The sequence below is a fragment of the Geotrypetes seraphini genome, chromosome 4 (assembly GCF_902459505.1).
Source record: "Geotrypetes seraphini chromosome 4, aGeoSer1.1, whole genome shotgun sequence".
NCBI classification, from domain to species: domain Eukaryota; kingdom Metazoa; phylum Chordata; class Amphibia; order Gymnophiona; family Dermophiidae; genus Geotrypetes; species Geotrypetes seraphini.
In genome coordinates, this window is record NC_047087.1 from 255,293,383 (window position 1) to 255,314,399 (window position 21,017).

General features: G+C 41.3%; 1 protein-coding gene across 4 annotated transcripts in view; it reads right to left on the reverse strand.

Moving 5' to 3' along the window:
- The window catches only part of ATAD1 (ATPase family AAA domain containing 1), an 85,374-nt gene that overhangs the window by 23,486 nt on the left and 40,871 nt on the right, over nucleotides 1–21,017 (reverse strand). For all 4 annotated transcript variants that reach the window (XM_033942331.1, XM_033942330.1, XM_033942332.1 and 1 more), the window contains exons 7-8: nucleotides 8,315–8,404; nucleotides 1,333–1,383 (exon numbers count right to left, since the gene is read on the reverse strand). In XM_033942331.1, coding sequence (XP_033798222.1) covers nucleotides 1,333–1,383; nucleotides 8,315–8,404 — 141 coding nt within the window. The remainder of the gene's footprint in view (nucleotides 1–1,332; nucleotides 1,384–8,314; nucleotides 8,405–21,017) is intronic.

The window sequence follows — 21,017 nt, forward strand, 5'->3', positions numbered from 1 at the left end:
GGAAGCCTGGACTTCCCTGGGATCCGAAGCCGACTCGCGAGGTACTTACAGCAGGGTTCACTGGCCGCCGGCACCCGATGCCAACGAGGATCCCTTCCCCCTGCAGCCCGTACAATGCTTGCACCGGCCAGCCACGAGTACCTCGCATCTGGAGCGCAATGAGCTTTTTCCCATTCAAAGTGCTCATTGTGCTGAAAATGATTCCTAGCAGTAAAATAAGTGCCGATTAGTTGAGAAAAATGCAATTTAAAGGGAAATGAGCCCTTTAGACCGGCACACCTCAGGATTTATTTTCCCCCAACAATCAGAACAGACTCCACAGCTCTCAAAGCTGGAGGCCTGACTGGTATCGGGGGCCAGGCTGCCAGCTGAGGCATCTTTACAAAAATGTGGGGAATGGGGGGGAGGGACCCAGCACAAGACCCAGCAGGTTTGACACCTCCGAGGTCGGACGGATCCCCAAACAGGACCCATCCAAGCTCCTTCTAATCTAATCTAATCCTTAGGTTTGTATACCGCATCATCTCCACGTTTGTAGAGCTTGGCGCGGTTTACAGTAGGAGAAATAGGAAGGAACTACAACAGAGGGTTAGAAGTACAAGTGTAAAGAAAATTTAGAGGACTTGGGATGCCAAGATATAAGAGTTTCCTTGATTCCTAAGTAGGAGGGAGACTTACATTTTTTGAGAAAAGCCAGGTTTTCAGATGTTTGCGGAAAACTTGGAGAGAGCTCAAGTTCCGAAGAGGGGAGGTAAGGTTGTTCCAGAGCTCAGTGATTTTGAAGTGGAGGGAGGTCCCTAGCTTTCCTGTGTGGGAAATGCCTTTTAGCGAGGGGAAGGATAGTTTTAATTTGTGGGAGGATCTGGTGGTATTAGGGTGGCACAAAAAGGGAACCCAGGAGTCCTAAACAAACTCCAACAGTCCTAAGAGGGGGACCTAAATTAATCTTACCACACTGCTGGAGACTGAGAAAGACTGGATGGGAAGAGGGAACCTTATCTAATATAGAAGTTTTGGTCTCAGTCTCTACCTGCTGGTCACAGTGAGATATAACCCATTTGTGAAGATTAACTATACCGGTCTATTAGGCGACACAGAAGAGCAGTTAACAAATGCTGCCATTAAAATCAAATTACATTATCACAATCAAAATGTCAATATACAGAATAATCTAACAGTAATAACAAATATGATAAACTATATGAATGTAAACCACTTAGGATAAGTGGTATATAAATAAAAATAAATAAATAAATAAAATAAAATAATATATTACCCCCAGGCAGTCAAAACCTCACCAACACAAGGAACAAGAAAAATATTTTTACTTACATTTTCATTCTTCAAGATCAGTTTCAAGATTGCCTCTCTCTGCTTCAAAGCCTGTGAAGAAAATTATTGTAGAGAAAAATCATAACAAAAAAACTAGATCAGCTTGCATTACACATTATGCTGTCTGAAAAGTCTACTAGTAGATTTTCTTTCTAACTTAATAGCTCTGATATATAAGAAGCTTTTCATACTTAGATATTAACCACATTTATGATAGTCACACTTTTGACATTAAAAAAGCAAAAATGAGAAATATGGTTCTTGGATAAACTGATCTATACTAAACAGAGCTCAAAATCTCATCACCACTGCAAAATATCACTCCCTTTAAAATATTTTTTTCAATGTACTGTATATTTCTATGTATATATAAATGTGGGGTAACACTAACTGGAACCAGGTCAAAACTCTTTTGGCAAAATACCATCTTAGAAACATAGAAATAGATGGCCCATCTAGTCTGCCCACCCCAATGACCCTCCCCTACCTTTCTCTCTGAATAGATCCCACGTGTCTATCCCATTTGGCCTTAAAATCATGCACGCTGCTGGCCTCAATAACCTGAAGTGGAAGACTATTCCAGCGATCAACCACCCTTTCAGTGAAAAAGAATTTCCTGGTGTCCCCGTGCAGTTTCCCACCCCTGATTTTCCACGGATGCCCCCTTGTTGCCGCGGGACCCTTGAAAAAGAAGATATCTTCTTCCACCTCGATGCGGCCCGTGAGATACTTGAATGTCTCAATCATGTCACCCCTCTCTCTGCGTTCCTCGAGTGAGTACAGCTGCAACTTATCCAGCCGTTCCTCGTACGGGAGATCCTTGAGTCCCGAAACCATCCGGTGGCCATTCTCTGGACCGACTCCAGTCTCAACACATCCTTATGGTAATGCGGCCTCCAGAATTGTACACAGTATTCCAGGTGGGGCCTCACCATGGATCTATACAATGGCATAATGACTTCAGGCTTACGGCTGACGAAACTCCTACGTATGCAACCTATGATTTGCCTTGCCTTGGATGAAGCTTGCTCCACTTGATTGGCAGTCTTCATGTTCTCACTGACGATCACCCCTAAGTCTCGTTCTGCTTCAGTTCTTGTTAGGATCTCGCCATTAAGGGTGTAAGTCTTGCATGGATTTTAGCTGCCCAGGTGCATGACTTTGCATTTTTTGGCATTGAAGCTGAGTTGCCAGGACCTAGACCAGCGCTCCAGTAGGAGTAGGTCGTGCATCATATTGTCGGACATTGAATTTATGTCTGTTGTGCTTTTGCCCACTACATTGCTTAGTTTGACGTCATCGGCGAATAATGTTATTTTACCTCGCAGCCCTTCTGTCAAGTCTCTTATAAAGATGTTGAATAGGATCGGGCCCAGGACCGAGCCCTGCGGCACTCCACTAGACTAGCCATAAGATATTTAATCATTAACCCTATTTTTATCTTGAAGTGCATCTTCACTCCGATTTCTATATGAAAATTGTAGCCATATATATTTCAGAAAGTAATAGCATCAGAAGGGGGGAGGGGGTTGGGGAGAAGTGACATTAGTCAACTTGTTGGCAGTCTATCTCCTGGACTCCACTCTCCTGTTGATTAAAATTGTTAAAAAAAATAACTCTTTCAGAGCTAATAGAGGCAGCAATGAGCCAGGAAAAAAGCCAGCAAATTTAAAGGCAGTGCAGGCCATACACCAAACTATCTCCCCTGCGAGTATAATGTCAGCCAATTTGAACAGCAAGGCTGTGCTTGAAAATGTAGATATAGAGAGAAGACTGGCAGGATAAAGGAGTTTTGCCAGCATTTAATAAGATTTGGTTAACAAATTCTGAACCATGAGGGAGAAGGTACTGGCAAAAATTTATGCAATTTATAGCAACATTAGAGAGCTGGAAACCTGAACAGAGGAGGCAGAGATCAAAACAGAACATGAAGAGATGCTGCCCAGATCAAAAACTAAAGTGGATCAGCAGAAACAGAACTGTTAGGAGTTTATATATAAAACTAGAAAATTTAAACAGGAGGATTAATGTGTGCCAGAGAATGGGGACTAGAAAATGTAGAGACAGTGGTACACACATTGCTAAGAGCTGGTGAGTGGAAAAAGTGCCACAGAAGAGGTAGCAGCCATGGGAACAGAAAAGGAACTGGGAAAGCCACCAACCCAATAAACTATGGGATATAGTCATGCAGTTCTTGAAATACAGGGACATTAACACCATATTATAAAACTCCAGATAAAAAATGGATTGGAAAAAGATCAACACACAGATGTATTTTTATTTATTTACCAGGTCTTTGCGATGGGCTTTGATGCAGTTTAAGTGCAAAAAAACAAGCTAATCTAGAACAGAGGAATGACTGAAGAAGGGCAGAGAGTGCTAGGATCTAGGCAGCTTCACCAAAAGCTTCTATGAAAAGGACTGTTTTGAGAGATTTTAATTTAGTGTAAAATGACTTTGGGCACAGGTAAGCAGGTAGGGAGTTCTAAAATGTGGAACCTACATAAAAGAGTGGTGTCTCGCATTACATCAAGGCAGAAGACAAAGGGGGTGGGAGAGAAAGCTGGTCTAAATGGACAGAGCATAGGGAACTGGAACGAACATGAAAGTGAGGAATCTATTGTTATAAATTGGGGTGGATAGTAAGAAACCCTTAAAAAGAAAAGAGTTAATACTTTGAACTTGATATATACTGAAATAAAGAGCCAGTGCTCAGCCAGTAGGAAAGGGGTGACATGATTGAATGGGAACAAGTTATGTAGTAGTCAAACTGCAGTGTACTGGATGAGTTAAAGATGTTGATCAGAAATCCAAGATGGCCGACGGTCCCGGACGCTGAGCAGCACGCCGGAGATTTTCTGAAAACTTTTCAGAAAGGAAAGAGTTACTTACTTAGAATGCCGAAGAGGAGAGGCCGCAGCGCCGCTGGAGCCTCGCGGCGTTCGGCGGTCCCCTCGTTCGGCAATATTGAAGAGCTCCTGCGTCGGATGCAGGATATCCCGGCAGCGTCGGCACCCCCCCCCGCTGGAGACACCTCAGAGAGGCGGAAACGAGGTGATCTCCTTGGGGCTAGAGACTACGCTCAGCCCCGACGCTAGGGCACCTCCCCCACCTCCTCAGGTTACCAGCTCCCCACGAGTGGAGGAGCTCCCGGAAGGAAGCAAGCACCTACCCTCGGAGGCCAGGAAAAACAGAGAGGGGAGCGTGGAGATGGACTCCCTGAGTTTTCAGGTGAGTCCAAGAAGTACAGAGGATTTGGAAACATCAGGGATTATTTCAGCCCAGCAGAAGGATTGCCAGAATCAACTGATAACTGGTGAGACTATTCAAATTCCCAATCTTTCATATGTTATTGAAAAACCCAGAGAAGTAACACTGGACTCAATCTGGGATTTAGTTGCTGACCTAGCCAAGTCTGTTAAGCCCCAGCTTTTGTAGCTGGAAAATAAAATTACTCTTCAAGAAAATGATATAAAAAATATAAAAGTTGAAGTTGATGAATCCAAGAACTCAATTCTGAATATACAACAGGAGTTAAAAGCATCAAAACAGCTTAATGAAGCAATGGTAAAAGATAACACAAGTTTGCGCAGAAAATTGGAAAATTTGGAGAACTTTTCTCGTAATAATAATCTCCGTTTGATTAATTTTCCTAAGATAGCCTCTGTGACACCTAGAGATATGATGAAACGTTATATGGTAGAGATTTTGGGTATTCCAGAGGATACATTACCACCACTTACTCAAGTATATTACTTACCAATGAAAACTACTAAATTACCACCTAAACAACAGGAGGATAATCAACCACTTAATGTTTCTGCAATCTTGGAACTTTCGGACAGAGAGCTAGCATCTCCGGCAACATTGCTTCTCACGGTGGCCCTTGCACCAGATAAAAACTGGTTGCTTAGAATGTACTTCAGGAATAAAATGAAAGAATTTCTTGGACATAAAATATTAATGTTCCCAGATTTGGCACGGGAAACCCAGAGAAGAAGGCGAGAGTTTCTTTTGATGAAGCCAGGTGTTATATCTCTTGGAGGGACCTTTTTCCTACGACACCCTTGCAAATGTGTAATACAGTACCATATGAAGAAATATGTATTCTTTGAGCCATTCCAGTTGACAGCTTTTCTGGCAGGAACTCGACTGGATGAAGGGAAATCAAGAGAGGTCCAATTGAATAAATGATATCCTTCCTCAGCTAAGGGACTTTGTTTTCCTAATATTTGATTTGATTTTCGTCAGCATCTGTTAATATGTCCGCCTCATCCATCTTGGATCTAATTTTGAGGACTTGAGCTGAATTTAAGCTAAACATTTATTTTATTTAGTTGATTATTATGTATTTTACCTATGAGTATTATTTTTCTGCTTTTCTTCAACTTTCTGTACAAGTGGATACTTGATTTATAAAATGTAAAATTTGATAAATATAAAATAAAAAAAAAAAAAAAAAAAAAAAAAAAAAGATGTTTCATAGAGTAAAGTGAAATACCAACATTGAGAGGGTTGCAAAATTCGAGGTGAGGCATCACAAAACTGAGAACGAGGGAGCAAATGGAGGATACAGGAAGCATGGATCTGACTGTGTGAATACAATGGAGAGCAAAAATGGATGCCCAAAGAGGACAGAGGTCCACATACTCAAAACTCACTGTGCCTTTAACAAATGACGCTAAACCAGACAGAGATGCCAGACTATGGGGGGAGCGGAGGGAAGAAGATGGGTGCCAGACCAATTTGGGGGGGGGGGGGTGAAGGGAGAGGCACAGTAACAGAGCAAATGGAAGACGCAGGGAGAAGACAGACAGTGGATGGAAGGAACTGAATGAGAAGATGAGGGAAGCAGAAACCAGACAACAAAGGTAAAAAAAAAAAAATTTCTATTTATTTATTTATTGCTTTAGGATAAAGTAGTATATTAGTTGTGTTGATAAAAATTTATAAACAAAGCCCTGCCAGCTGAACATCTCTTTCTCTAGTTCAGCAGCCAGAACTTTGATTTATAAGGAAGGAATAAGCTAAATATTGCAGTACTGAGGCTTGTATGGATGCTACAGGGATAGTAGTTGCGGGGACGGGGCAGGGACAGTGGTTGCGGGGATGGGGAGGTGACAAGGATGGTGGTCGCGGGGAAGGGGCAGTGACGGGGACACATTTTTTCCCCGTGTTATTCTCTAATACAGATCGTAAAACGATGGCCGTCAGCTACAGCAACATTTGGACTTACGCAAAGCACTGAACCTGCGGGAACAGCGAGTGAGAACATATTCAGCAGGACTTACTCAGATAAGCATCCGTTTATTTATTTTTCATTAATCTGCTTACTTTTTGACCTGCTTACCAGTTTGTTGACGATATGTTCAAAATCTACGCCTATATTCTAGGCTCAGTATTTGTGTTTATAATTCACGTATATACATTTACACAAGGAGGTTTGTTGGCCCGTGATAGAGCGTTTTAGGGGAGCCAGTAAAGTAGTACAGCTCTTCCCTTCATAGCTGTGGTAGAGCTTTTTGCTCTCCATGGCTCCTGAGGCTTTTTTCCTCCTCACAAAACTTTTGTATGTGACAGGAAGGTGAAAGCAATAAACTCGGTATACTATAAGGGAGGTTATTTTGTGTTTTGTATGTCATATTACCATAACATTTTGTTAACTTAAGGGTCCATGGAATAGCTAATAAAAGAGATGCAAAGTATGAAAATGCATGCAGAACACTTTACTATACAAAATGAATAACTTGCTCCATTTTGAACTCGGTACCAAAAGTAGTAACTGGGGATCATTCCTACCCCACCCCATCCCTTCCCTAGACCACAGTGATTTTTTCAGGTTGGTTCAGTGTGGCTTATGGGAGGGTATGCAATGAAGGCACTTTAAGGGAAGAGGCACTTCAATCATTGTTTGGCCACTTTAAGATGAAGGATAGGAACAATGGACTGCAGCCCTGCAACTCAATGCATGCAGACAATATGAATAAAGTTGCTTGCAGGTTGATCTCAAGCAGCTTATCCATGTAATATGGGAGTGACTAACCTGTGATACCGAGATGCTACATTTCCAAGAAAACTTAAGGTATGATAAAAGCAAGCCTTATACCGCATCTTAATAACTACCCCAAATTTCTGTCTCAAAATGGTTGTTTTGCCATGAGCGTGTACTATAAGCGGGTACCTGATAAAGTAGTGTTCGATGATACACCTATCCTTACACACATTGAAATTTTTTTTTTTTTTTTAATGGAGTGATATTTTGAGATAGTGATGAGATCTTTAAGCATTAAGACAGCACAAAACAAAAGTGCCATTTTGAAGCGCCTAGCAACGTCATCCTTATGCTTTTGCAGGTGTTGGCAGGATTGGTTTAGGATGTCACAATGACAAGGACTCTTATGTCAGACTGTCACTATCTGATGCATGTGTGTTGATTTTGTGTGTAGCCTTTAGGAAATGTATCAACATGTTTTGTTTTCCAGTATTAACGTCTAATAAGGGAGCCATTGGAAAAGTAATATTCTGATATCAATGTTATAATTAATTGCTGCTTCCAAAGAAGCAGGATGGCAAAAGTTCAACCCATCTTCCCTTATGAGTAAAACATAATCCTTAAAAGCATGCATGCATTCTCTTAAAATATAGAGAAGAGAGATGAAAAATAAATAGTTAATAGAACATACAATTCAGTATGGTATTAACATTCTCCATTGATTGGGACATCTTTTTATTCCTCTGTAAATCTTCCTTCCTCACACCCTCCATTCCCAAAAATCTGAACAGTAGCAGGTTATCTACGTAGTTTCTTTATTTGAATGCTTAAAGTGTGGTGCTAGAAGACAGCTACTGGCAAGTCAATGTGTGATGTTACCGTGTAGACAGCATCCGTGCATTGGAGCCAGGGGATTACAGGTTGGTGTAGTAGGCTGTAAGCAGCACTTCAGAGAGGTGTACTGAGAATGGAACCCATGTGCCCACTTACAGGCTGATTGATATGGAAACGCGTGGGCATTCTCCTCATTATTGCGGAGTCCAGATCCTGAGGACGATTGGTTGCTCCCATGACTATCACCTATGGCAGGATTGAGAAAATATGAACAGTTTGTTTCACAGTATGTATTTCCTATATACATTCATCAAACATATGCTGAAAGAGGTAAGCCTTGGAAACAAATGGAGTCTATCAACACACAAAAAGAGATTATGTACTTACCCTGGTAAGCTCTTTTCCAGTAGATAGGCAAGACATTCTAAGTAAATGGGTAGTATCCCCATGGCCACGTGCCATCTGCAGAAAGAATCCACTCTAGATTTTTCCTTTTGTCACTGCTGTACTTCACTGGGCTTCTTAGATCCACCTGCAGTTAGTACCCAAGCACTGAGAGCCACTACATAAACGTGAAGTAGAGGCACCTGTAGCAACTGGCTTAGAAACAAACTGTTTTGCTCAAGAAGTAAAATCAAACAGTAATGTTAACCGCCAACAAAGGCTTCAAAGGAGCTCAGAAACTACTCCTATATAAAACGGAAACATATATACAGAATTCTTCCCAGCCCCCAAGGGCTGACAGGCATCCAAGAATCAGCTTGGAGCAGCATAAACAGACTGAAACAGTAGGCAGGCACAGGAAAAACAGTGTGGGAGTCTGGAATGTCTCACCTAACTACTAGAAAAAAGCTAACCAGGGTAAGTACATAATCTCTTTTTCCAGTGCAATAGGTGAGACATTCTAGACAGATGGGACGTACAAAAGCAGTCTCCCAAAAAGCTAATGTGGGCTTGCTGTGCCAGCCCATAAGACCAAGAACTCAAAGGTAGAGTCATGTCTTGCCGCCACATCCACTCTGTAAAACTTGTTAAACTTGTGTAGAGAAGACCATGTTGCTACCCTGCAGATCTAGCTTCGGCCCAAGAAGAAGCCACACTCATGGTAGCAAAAAAAACATACACCAAATAAAATAATAAAATGTGCCGAGCAGAACAAATACTCCTGCAGCTTGCGTGCAGAAGGAAACAACTGCAGGTGGAGCTAAGGAGCCCAGTGACGTACAGCAGAGGCAAAAGGAAAAATCTGGAGTGGATTCTTTCTGTCTACCCAATTGTCTAGAATGTCTCACCTATTGCACTGGAAATTTGTTTAATCCTATTTATGCCTCTTGCCATGAGCAAAGCTTTCCAGAAAGATGTCAGTGAAAAACCCCCCAAAACAAAACAAAAAAAATTAAAGGGCTTGATTTTGTATGGATGCCTACATGAGAAGTCCAAAAATGTGTCTAGCTGCAGCACTTTAAGACTTATGCGCCTTTATAAGATAGGCTCCTAAGTCCAGGCCCAAAAGCACATAAAGGCCAACTTACTAATTAACACCTGCTCCAAAAAAGCATGCGAATGTCCACATGTATTTTATAAAAAGTGTGTACATCACAACCCCACCTTTGCACAAACCCTTTGCGATGTACAGTTTTATACCTAGAGTCCAATTTACCTGAAACAGCTGGAATGGTATAAGGAGTCTCCAGGCATCTGGCAAAAGTCTGAGACAAAAGCTTGTGAAGAGGAAGCTTAAGTGACTCTGCCGGAGGTTGAGGTAGATGCACGACTCTGAGGTACTCCTTAGAGTATTTGGAACTAGCTTCTAATTGAAGATCCAAGTCAATAGCCATTTGACGAAGAAAAGATGGGAAAGATAGCTGATCTGCCAATGCTTTGCCTCGTGCAGGACTCGAGGATGTCAAAGCAGCCTGGGTCGAAGATGAAACTTTGGCAGGAAAAAAGGCATCAAAAGAATATGGAGACTTGGACGAAGCAATCGAAACCGCTGCATCCTCGAGGTGTGGAAGTGGAGACCTCTATCGAGGAGTCAGCGTTCTAGTCGAAGTAGGAGTAGATCTAGGCTTAGTGGAAGAGGGACGTTCTTTAGAAGAACTATGCCTGGAAGTATGCCTCGATGAAGGCCTCGATCGTCGATGAGAACGGTGCTTGGAAGCAGATCTCGAAGATCGAGGAGACTTCGCCTCAGAAGCAGCCGATGCTACCAAAGAACGGATAAGACTGGAGGCTGTAGATCGAAGCTCCAGAGGCTTGATGGAGGAACCTTGATGCACTCCCAAAGACTCTGCTCCTTGTATGGAGTGTGAGGATTCCTACCGAGGCACTTGTAAAGATTCTGCTCCTTGCTTCACGTGCTTAGATGCCAGACCAGACACTCGCAGAGACTCTGCTCCCTGCAAAGAGTGTGCAAGCTCAGACTGAGACAAAGGAAGCGACTCAACCTCGCGGGAGTCTGCAGAATGCCCAGGCTGGATGAGAGCAAGAAGCTTCGGTCCCATATTATTAAGGAACTGAATGAATTGCTTCTCCAACATGGTCTGGAAAGAAGCCGGCAAGAATGGATCCGCGTCTGAAACCGGACCACCTGCTTTGGCTGGAGGTTCCACCGAGGCAGTGTAAATGTGCTTCGACTTGGAAGTCTTAGGCACTTTGAGCACCACCGCTGGAACTTTCTGCTGAGCTATCTGAACTGAGGCAACAGGGGAAGACACAGCAGATATTGTCGAAGAGAGGGCCGCTGCAAACGATGAAGGTCTGATGAGCTTCGAGGTGGAAGCAGTAGAAGCAGGAGTCTCGGTCGAAGGTGAGGCCGAGGTCACCTTCGAAGTCGAGGGATCGGAGAAAGAATCCATCCTGAAAAGCTTCTCCACCAAAAGACGACAACGTTTAAGGGCTTGAGGTTGAAGAGTAGCACAGTGCTCGCACGACTTCGGTTGATGTTCCGGCCCAAGGCACTTGAGGCACCAACGGTGTGGGTCCGTAAGGGAAATCGCAAGCTGGCACTGGCTACATTTCTTGAAGCCCGTTACAGGCTGGGACATAGAAGGAAAACGGCCACCGCAAAATCGAAGCCCTTGGGCTGTGGCCGAGTGGCCTGCCCCAGCAGTTGGACGGAAGATTTAAATTTTTTTTTTTTACTAGAAATAAAAGAAATAAAGTAAGAACAGCGATTCGTGAAGAAAAAAATACAAACCACGGTTCAGAGAAGGCACGAAGTAACGAAGTTAAACGCAGAGAATCAAAGACGGACTTCTCGGCTCCGCGGAAAACTGAGAACTGAGGAGACGCACCCTACATTGGGCGGGAAAGCACATGCGCATTGCGGTCGACTCGAAATTTCGAGTTTCTTCAAGCAAGTCTGCTTGTGAGCTTCCGCATCCGGGCTCCGCTGATGACGTCACCCATATGTGTGAATAGCCTGCCTGCTTGTCCTGGGATAACAGCAGGTTACAGCAAATGAGAAGTAGCCAAGGCCCTGGTTCCTTAAAGACTCCAGCCCTGAAAGGAGGGAAACAAAGGATCACAGAGGTCCCAAAACATAAACATGACAGGCGGGGAGAGTGCTCGCCTCCAGAGCGAAGGGACACAGACCATCAATCACATCAGTAAATATCTAAAGGAATTAAGCACTAAACTTCTAGCTCTATGTGGCAAAGAATCAAGGTAGAGCCCCCAGATTTTCCAAAAAATATTTTTCTGTTTAAAAGAAGTATGCATCTATTCCCTTTCCATCAACATGAGAGCGATTCCGCCAAGCCCAAAAGGAAGGGGTTTCAACAACAGTCTATACCTGCAGAATCACCTTCTTAGCCAATACCCTAGCTTTCTGTACCAAAAGCCGGTGAAAACGATTAGAGAGTCGGAAAGTCTCATATTTATCTAACAAAGAACCAGCCGGGGAAAACACCAAAGGGAAAGCCAAAAGACCCTCCAAATAATGAACCACTCTCCGCCAAAAACCACACACCACACTGCAGCTCCAAAAAGCGTGATAAAAAAAGACTTCACACCCTGCCCACATTTTTCATAATGAGGTGACTCGGCGAGACCCGCCTTAAAAAGTAAAATAAGCCCGGTGTATCACTTGGAATTGATACTCACGCAACTCCGCACTCACGGATAAAGTGGGGATTCGTTTAATAAGACCACCAAAGTCCAAAGCCTCCAGAGAAATGCCCACCTCTGGGCCCTATTTGGTACGAAGTCCCTCCCACAATTTCCCCTCAGAATGAGTCTGCAGTTCCCGGTAAAGACAAGCCACAGGAAGACCCATCACCTCAGATCGTTCGAAGAATAGCCACAGAATTAAAAGGAACAGTAAATAAGAGAATCCTAGGATCAGAATGATGCAAAAAAAAAAAAAAAAAAAAAAAAACCCACAAAAAAAAAAAAATCAACAAAAAACTAGAAAACTCTGGTTAAAAAAAACAAAAAAAAAAAAAGAGAGAAGCTGAATATGATCTTCACTCTGAATTATTCCTTATTCCATCTACAGACAACACAGCAAAGTTTAAACTTAAAAACATGCATACATTTTCTCTTTATTAAGAAAATATTGCTTTCCTAGACTACTGCCTTATTCCAATCCTTGATTTGGCCCCCCAAAAAAATAAAAGCTCTTTACATGTCTCAAGGATATCTCTTTTTGGCATATTTGCTTGCCTTTAGTGTACTACTAGATATATACAGAACTATATCATCCCACTGTTTGAAAGCTGATCTGCAGCTAACCCATTCACAGAGTATTTTGAAAATGGCAGGGCTGCATTTTGGTTAGTCATCCTGGTACTATAGCATAAGTGAGATGCAAGTAAATTTAGGATTATTCATTTGAATAAAAAGACATTATACAATGGAACAAAGTTCACCCAATCACCTCAAAATAGGAAGTATCTTATGCACAAAATATTTTCAGAGTTTGCTATTCTGCATCTCAGTCAACTAGGAACATCAAAATTATTACAATCAAATAGTATACCATCTACTGGTTATAAAACATTAACCCCCCCCCCAAATACTAAGGCCCTTTTTTACTAAAGTGCGCTAACCAATTAGCGCGCGCTAAATGCTAACGTGTGCATGTTAGTCTCTAGACACCTTAGCGTTTAGCGCGCGTTAATTGGTTAATACGTCTGAGTAAAAGAGGGGGAAAATTATGTCAATAGTAACAGAATGACAGAAAAATCAGATAAAATAATTTTAAACCTTGCTGGAAAAGCCATATTTTAATCAATTTATATCTTCAATAACTAGTCTCAATACTAGTTTCCTGGGGATACAACATCATAAATGTGAACTACTACTAAAAGCTCACCTCAAGAGGAGATGAAATCATGAAGAACACCTGCTGCTAGGACACAAGGTTCACAAGGTTCTGACTTCCTTACTTTGCCTTGACAACTTTGCCAAATAACCTGGCCGACCAGTCTTCAAACACTTAATAGTCAATAATCAAAACATATGTTACTAATGTAAAAACTCTAGCTACACGGTCACATGACTATTTGCTTTTGCCACATATTTATTTTGTGATGGTATTTTGCACTCACTGTAAAATTTTTTAAACCAGTCCTGGAAGACCATGGGACACCATGCTACAAATTAATACACAGAATAAATTGAAGTCACCAACTTCCTCTTCAGAAATGGTCTCATCCTCTGTAACAAATAACATATAATCTAGATTTAAAACTTCTGCCCTCAGCACTGCGCATATCTGATTAGTAAATTTCAGGCACTGATCTGTATTTTACATCCAAACCTTTGGCTGAATGTCATCTGCATATATATGCCCCTCTATAATATCTCTCAGAGAGTGCCAGACAGATATAGAACAGTGGGAAGAGCACAAATTCCTGTGGAATACCACACAACCAAACATTCCTCTGAAATTTTCCTTTCCCAAGCAACTCAATCTCCTTTTTAAAAAATAATAATAATAATTAAAAAAAAAAATTCAGAACCACTGAAACACATCACACAGACCAATTTCCTGTAAACTCTGCCTCAACAGCATCAAATGCAGATGCTAGATCCAATGATATCAAGAGGAAGAATGAAAAATCCTTTATGTACTATGATTAATCTTAAAACTAGATTGACATATAACTATATATTTTCTTTTATACAAGCTTTTATCCACTCATAACAGATTCTCTCCACCAGTTTTAACAAAAGAAGCATTCAATATCAGTCTATAGTTTTTCACTTTCAAACAAACAATTTAACCTCTCTCTAAGTCAAGGCCATGCCTAAATAGCTAATAACGAGGTATAGCTACAATCTCCTGCACTACAACACACAGACAATGCTGTGAAACAGAATGGACCTCTGCCTGGGCAAGGCTTGCATCAATGGCTATTTAGCCAAGGACATATTGTATAAGTACTGTGGCAAACTTTCACCTGAATTCGCTCACCAGTTGGACCTGGACTATTGAGTCGATATTGTTTGAACAACCTGTGTACTGTATCCTTATACAGGTATATGCGTGACCCTGCCACTCTGGGAGCTGAATTCAGGGACAACATATTTGGAGAACTGAAGGTTCAGAATATGGGGAGGAGCTTGCTTATCTTCAAGGACAATTCTTCAACTGAGTCATATAAGAGGAAGCACTAGAAACCAAGACATAAGGCATTTTTCCCATTCAAACTGAACTGCCAACATTCAGCCTTCTACCAGCCACCTTTTCTACCCTGTGATACTTTGGGAACTTCTGGACCCCAGAGTTCCAGCTTGCAGCCTGCCTCACCTCACCAGGAGGAGACATCATCATCAAGTTGTGAGCCACCTCTGTTATTGCTAAAGGGCAATAATAAATTTGCAGCCTTAACTGCATATAATCCTAAATCGCTTGCAGGTAAATAAAATAGTCTTTATTTTTATAACTAGCCTATCTCCTTTCTTGTCAGTATTGTTCAGGAGCTAATACTTTGAATCCAATTACTGGGGAACGCAAATAAATTTTAATTCTGAGTGCTAACACATTTCCATTACTATACACACATTCATGTTCCTCATTGTGCTTTCCCATACAAGGCAGCACTGTAGGCTGGTCCTGCACACCTATTTATGCTTACATCTCTTTTCAAAACAGGCCTAACAAATATTTGCTTGCTTTAAGATGGCCAAACAGGTTGAAAAGGTGACGGCGAAAGCTAGAAGGATTCTAGGGTGCATAGGAAGAGGTATGATCAGTAGGAAAAAGGAGGTACTGATGCCCCTGTATAAGACTCTGGTGAGACCTCATTTAGAATATTGTATACAATTCTGGAGGCCACATCTTCAAAAAGATATAAAAAGGATGGAGTCAGTCCAGTGGAAGGCTACTAAAATGGTCTTCATCATAAGGCGTATAGGTGTGGTCTTCATCATAAGGCGTATAGGGATAGACTTAAAGATCTCAATATGTATACTTTAGAAGAAAGGCGGGAAAGGTGATATGATAAGAGACGTTTAAATACCTATGCACGAGTTGAGTAAATGTGCATGAGTCAAGTGTCTTTCAATTGAAAGGAAGTTTTGGAATGAGAAGACACAGGATGAAGTTAAGAGGTGATAGGCTTCAGAGTAATCAAAGGAAATACATTTTTACAGGAAGGATGGTAGATGTGTGGAACAGTCTCCCGGAAGAAATGGTGGCGACAGAGCCTGTGTCTGAATTCAAGAAGGTGTGGGATCTCTGAGAGAGAAAGAGAAAATGGTTACTGCGGATGGAGCAGACTGGATGGGCCATTTGGCCTTTATCTGCCATCATGTTTCTATGTTTCTTCTAAAACATAACCCTGTTCTAACGACAAACGTTAACAATAAGTTGAATTAGATCAGAATCCCACTCCCCAATCATTTTTACCAATTTATTTGGAATATAATCTTTTTTCCCTAAAAAATTTTATTGAAAATTTTACCAAATATATAAAAAGAAACCGATACCAAAGCAAAAGTCATGTCATCAATACAAAAAAGCGAAATTACAATAATATCATATGATAGTCAAAGGTGAACATACTAATTCCTCTTAAATGTGTGTTATACCATTGTATAATAAAAGGAAAGTAATGGAAAGGGGGGGAGGAAGAAGAAAAGAAGAGGGTGGGACTACTAAGGGTGGAAAAATAAAAGGGGGGAAAGTCAGAAGTCAAGGAAGAGAAAGTCCCCCAGAGGCCGAAGAGAGAAGAGAGAGGAAGAAATAAGATGAGCAAACAGTATTATATGCAAAACTGTGGAATTATAAAGAGAATCTAAGGGCTCCTTTTACAAAGGTGCGTTAGGGCCTTAACGTGCAGAATAGCGTGCACTAAATTGCTGTGCGCACTAGCCGCTACCGCCTCCTCTTGAGCAGGCGGTAGTTTTTCAGGTAGCGCGCACTAATCCGGTGAGTGCGCTAAAAATGCTAGCGCTCCTTTGTACTTCTTGGCAATTTTGGAGATCAGAGGCATAGTGGTAGAAATTAACATTTCTTGTTTATGTTATTTTAACCCCAAATGAATCTAACAAAAAGGATTAAGCGTCTCATCACCTTCTCTATCATTTGACCCTTCTTTCCAAAACATCCCTCCTCCTTATTCCTTTTAAAATGATCTCCTCTTCCTTCTCATTCCCTAATCCTTGATCTTTTTCCTCTCTCTAAGTTCCACAAATGAACTGAATTTTATTTCTGAAAATTAACTATTCTTTGAGGACAAATTTTGTGTATTCCCTACCCATCTTGCCAACATTAATGTAAGATTGCTGAACCTGTCATATAGGAGGTAAAAGCCTTTGCCACAATCTAATCAGTGTATCATAGACTTTAAGCTAGCACAAAGGTTGAAATAATTTATGCCATCTTACAGCACTGTGCACTTTGCTTGAAAGACCAGTGCTTTCCATGCATCTATGAAGGACTTCAGGCCATGCTCTGTCTACCCAGTGAGATAAAAAGCACAAGGGCCCTGATTCTATAAAGTCCGCCTAAAGTTAGGTGCCAATATTGGCACAGATTTTATAAAACTTAGGCATCCTAACGTTTAGGCGCACCATATTTTATCCTAGGGTTTTCTTCATCTAAAGTTAGGCACGGATTTTGGAGCTTAATGACACCTAAGCCACAAAGAGGCACCTAATTCGAAAACACACCCATTTTTAGTGGTGACTCTTTGGGCTAGGTGCCTACTTTTTATAGAATAGAATTTGGCAACTTTCAATTAAGTCAAATTGGAGCCGACCGTGAGGTGTTGAGTGTCAGTATTGGCACCGATTAAGACTATTGATCAATTCAATTAGGTACTTATATCAGCGTCTAACTTTAGATAGACTTTAAAGAATCAGGGCCAAAGGGCCTTCAAGTTCCCGCCAGTCAAGCTCTGATATATTGATGGACCAATTGCCTATCATGATGGCATTATGATTTGAAGGCCACTTCTGATAAGAACTTGTATATAAGCCGCACCTGCAAAATGCACAAAAATCTTCTTGTTCAAGAACTCGTCAACACTCTACACTGCAGCAACAACAACATGCACTGAAATATCAACACAAGATTACCACCAAACCTGCCATGCCAGCTACCTACATGAAGAAAAAACCCAATATCAAGGCTGAGGTCATACACCTTTTAACTTAAAGTCTGATCATTGATAGCTGGACCCTTTAGATAGCTTTTGCCCATAGGTATGTGTTATTCCATCTGACTTCTGTTCATTTATCATCCTACCTATTTCTATCAGGGACTTTTCAGCATGTCCTATAACTTTTCATAAGAACATAAGAAGTGCCATCTCCGGAACAGACCCTAGGTCCATCAAGTCCGGCGATCTGCACATGCGGAGGCCCCACCAGGTGTACCCTGGCATAGTATTAATCCCCATATCATTCTAAGCTTCTCTTAAGAGAAGCACATCTAGCTTACCCTTACCTATGTCACCTTTCTTCTGTTTATACTTTGTTTTGCACTTTCTTTGTAAATACAGTGGTACCTCGGTTTACGAGTGCACCGGTTTGCGAGTGTTTTGCTTTGCACTTTCTTTGTAAATACAGTGGTACCTCGGTTTATGAGTGCACCGGTTTGCGAGTGTTTTGCAAGACGAGCAAAACATTCACAAATTTGGTGCCTCGTAAACCGAGCTTGCCTCGCTGTACGAGCGCCCCCCCCCCCCCGAGAACTGGCACCCTCCCCCCCCGCCGCCACCTGAGATCCCCCAACCCACCCGAACCCTCTTCTTACTTCCAGTGTAGCCTCCGCATCGGCACCAGCATGTTCTGTGCCAGAAAATCTGCTTCCTGTGCCGGGCCTTGAGCAGGAAGCAGATTTTCGGGCACAGGACATGCTGATGCCGGCGATGCCAATGCGGAGGCTACACTGGAAGTAAGAAGAGGGTTCGGGTGGGTTGGGGGATCTCAGGTGGCAGCGGGGGGTGCCCGATGGCGGCGGGGGGGTGCCGGATCACGGGGGGGGGGGGGGGCATTTCGGGGGGAGCAATGCCGGTTCTCCGGGGGGGGGGGGGGAGCAGCGCTGCTGGCCTCAGGAAGGTTTGGGGTGGGAACATATCAAAGCAAGTTTCCCTTACTTCCTATGGGGAAACTTGCTTTGATATACGAGCATTTTGGATTACGAGCATGCTCCTGGAACGGATTATGCTCGTAATCCAAGGTACCACTGTAAATCATTTTCTACTTCTACTATGTAGTCCGTGTAGCTTATCAAGAATAAAATATCTAGAGTACTGTATTACCAGAAAACAGGCTAAACATATTAGCAATTATATCAATAGAAATTGCCCAAGTTTCAAATAGTTGAGAAAAAAAAGACTTCAAATATCTTGTTTCAACAAGTCCCAACTTCATGAGACTGAATATATAGGAGCATCTCCAGTCATTGGTAAAAAAAAAAAATTCCACTTTAAGTATATCACTCTATTGCAGTCTTCAAAAAAATGCAAAAATCTGTCTAAGTAGAGTTTTCAAACACAATCCCATATAATTCACAACTTTCAATCATAAAAGTTGAAAAAAAAGCAAAGTCCAGCGGTATTCTTTATTTCACATTCACAAAAAAGCCCAACAGCAGCCCTATTTCGCCTTCAGCTTTATCAAGGATTGCGACATTAATTCTCCATCATCAGTCTTCGCCAAACACAAAATTCTTCACCCTCACTAAGGAATTGCCGTTTAGTGCCGTTTGAAGCAAGATATCCGAGGTCTTTTTCTTCACTATTTGAAACTTGGGCAGTCTCTATTGATATAATTGCTAATGTGCTTAGCCTGTTTTACTCTTAATATATTTTTAGGCTTTTCTAGTAAGATTATACAGTGAAACCTTGCATTGCAAGTAACTTGGTTTGCAAGTGTTTTGCAAGACAAGCAAAACATTTTATTAAATTTTAACTTGATATACAAGCAATGTCTTGCAATATGAGTACATACAGTATACACGCGTCACATAATCACAACTGAGCCGAAGGTTCTTCTCTCTCTGATGCTGCAGGAGTATAGTGACTAATCTAAATGAGCAGTCTTGCAATACAAGTACATATAGTATTTTGTGTTAAAGTTTTTGGGTTGTGGAACGAATCATCTGAGTTTCCATTATTTCCTATGGGGAAATTTGCTTTGATATACGAGTGCTTTGGATTACAAGCATGCTTCTGGAATGAATTATGCTCGCAAACCAAGGTTTTACTGTATAGTTTATTCCTCTTTATAACTTTATCAAGAATAAGACAGAATTCTGAGTCCTTCATTAGAACTATTTCTTATCAAGAATTTAGAAAATCTTTGAAGACTTATCTATTTGATAAATTTGTTTAAGAAATTTCAGTCATGTACTGGATTTGTTCACGTATGTACTTCTGTGTTTGGCAGACTCTCTTGATGTAAACTGCTCTGAACTATAAGGTACTGCGGGTTATAAATAAATTTTTATTATTATTCTTATTTCCCTAGTCTTGGTGTCATTATTTACACACATAAAGTACTGTTTCCTGGAAAGGGAAGGGGTGGTGTCATAATTGTATCCCCACAGATGCTCTTTTCTAACCTCATTTCTCTTTAATCATTTTGAAAGTAAATGCTGTACTCTGTTTTGATTCATGTATACTGTAGCATTGCTTTAACTAGGTTCAGTGTACAAGTTCATCCTGGCGCTATACAATCATTTAAAGATTTCCTTCCATACAATGTCTTCCAAATCCAGAAGTAAATGTGTAATTTCTTACTGAATTTCTTCATATCCAAAAGTCACATCTTCCCTACTAATCTCATTTACCCAACAATCCACTTTCCCGCTCCCAAAATTAGGCATAATCCATCTTACCAAGAATGGTGTGTCCATGACTATTCATTTGTCTTGATCACATCTACCATTTATACCAGATGCTTCAAGACATGATTCAAAATATGCCCTACTATATATGTATTAATACATTCCATTAAGTCCAATATCAGAAAGATATTGATTTAATTCACAGCTCAATACAATACGTCAATGCAGTTTACAATAAAATCAAATCCTACAGGACTATTTGTAATTAATAGTATGTCATATTAAACCGCTTATATGTGCTTTATTAGCACCAACTGACAAGGCAGCTTGGTGAGGAGGAAGATTTACTACAATATCTTTTATGCTGGTCCTATTAAAAAAGAAATCACTAGTTACAAACACTCCACTTTTCTCTACTTTACCTAGGGCTAAAATAATTCTCTCATGAGCTAGCATGTTGCTTCATACCCAGGCCTGAAGTTTCCTTCTGCTTTTTTGGACTTCCTGCTCAACTGGAACCAGGGTTCTGTTGATTTATGGTGCAATGAACCTTCATTGAAAGCAAACCTAGGTTCTCCACCCCCACCCCAAAACTACAAATTTTTCCCT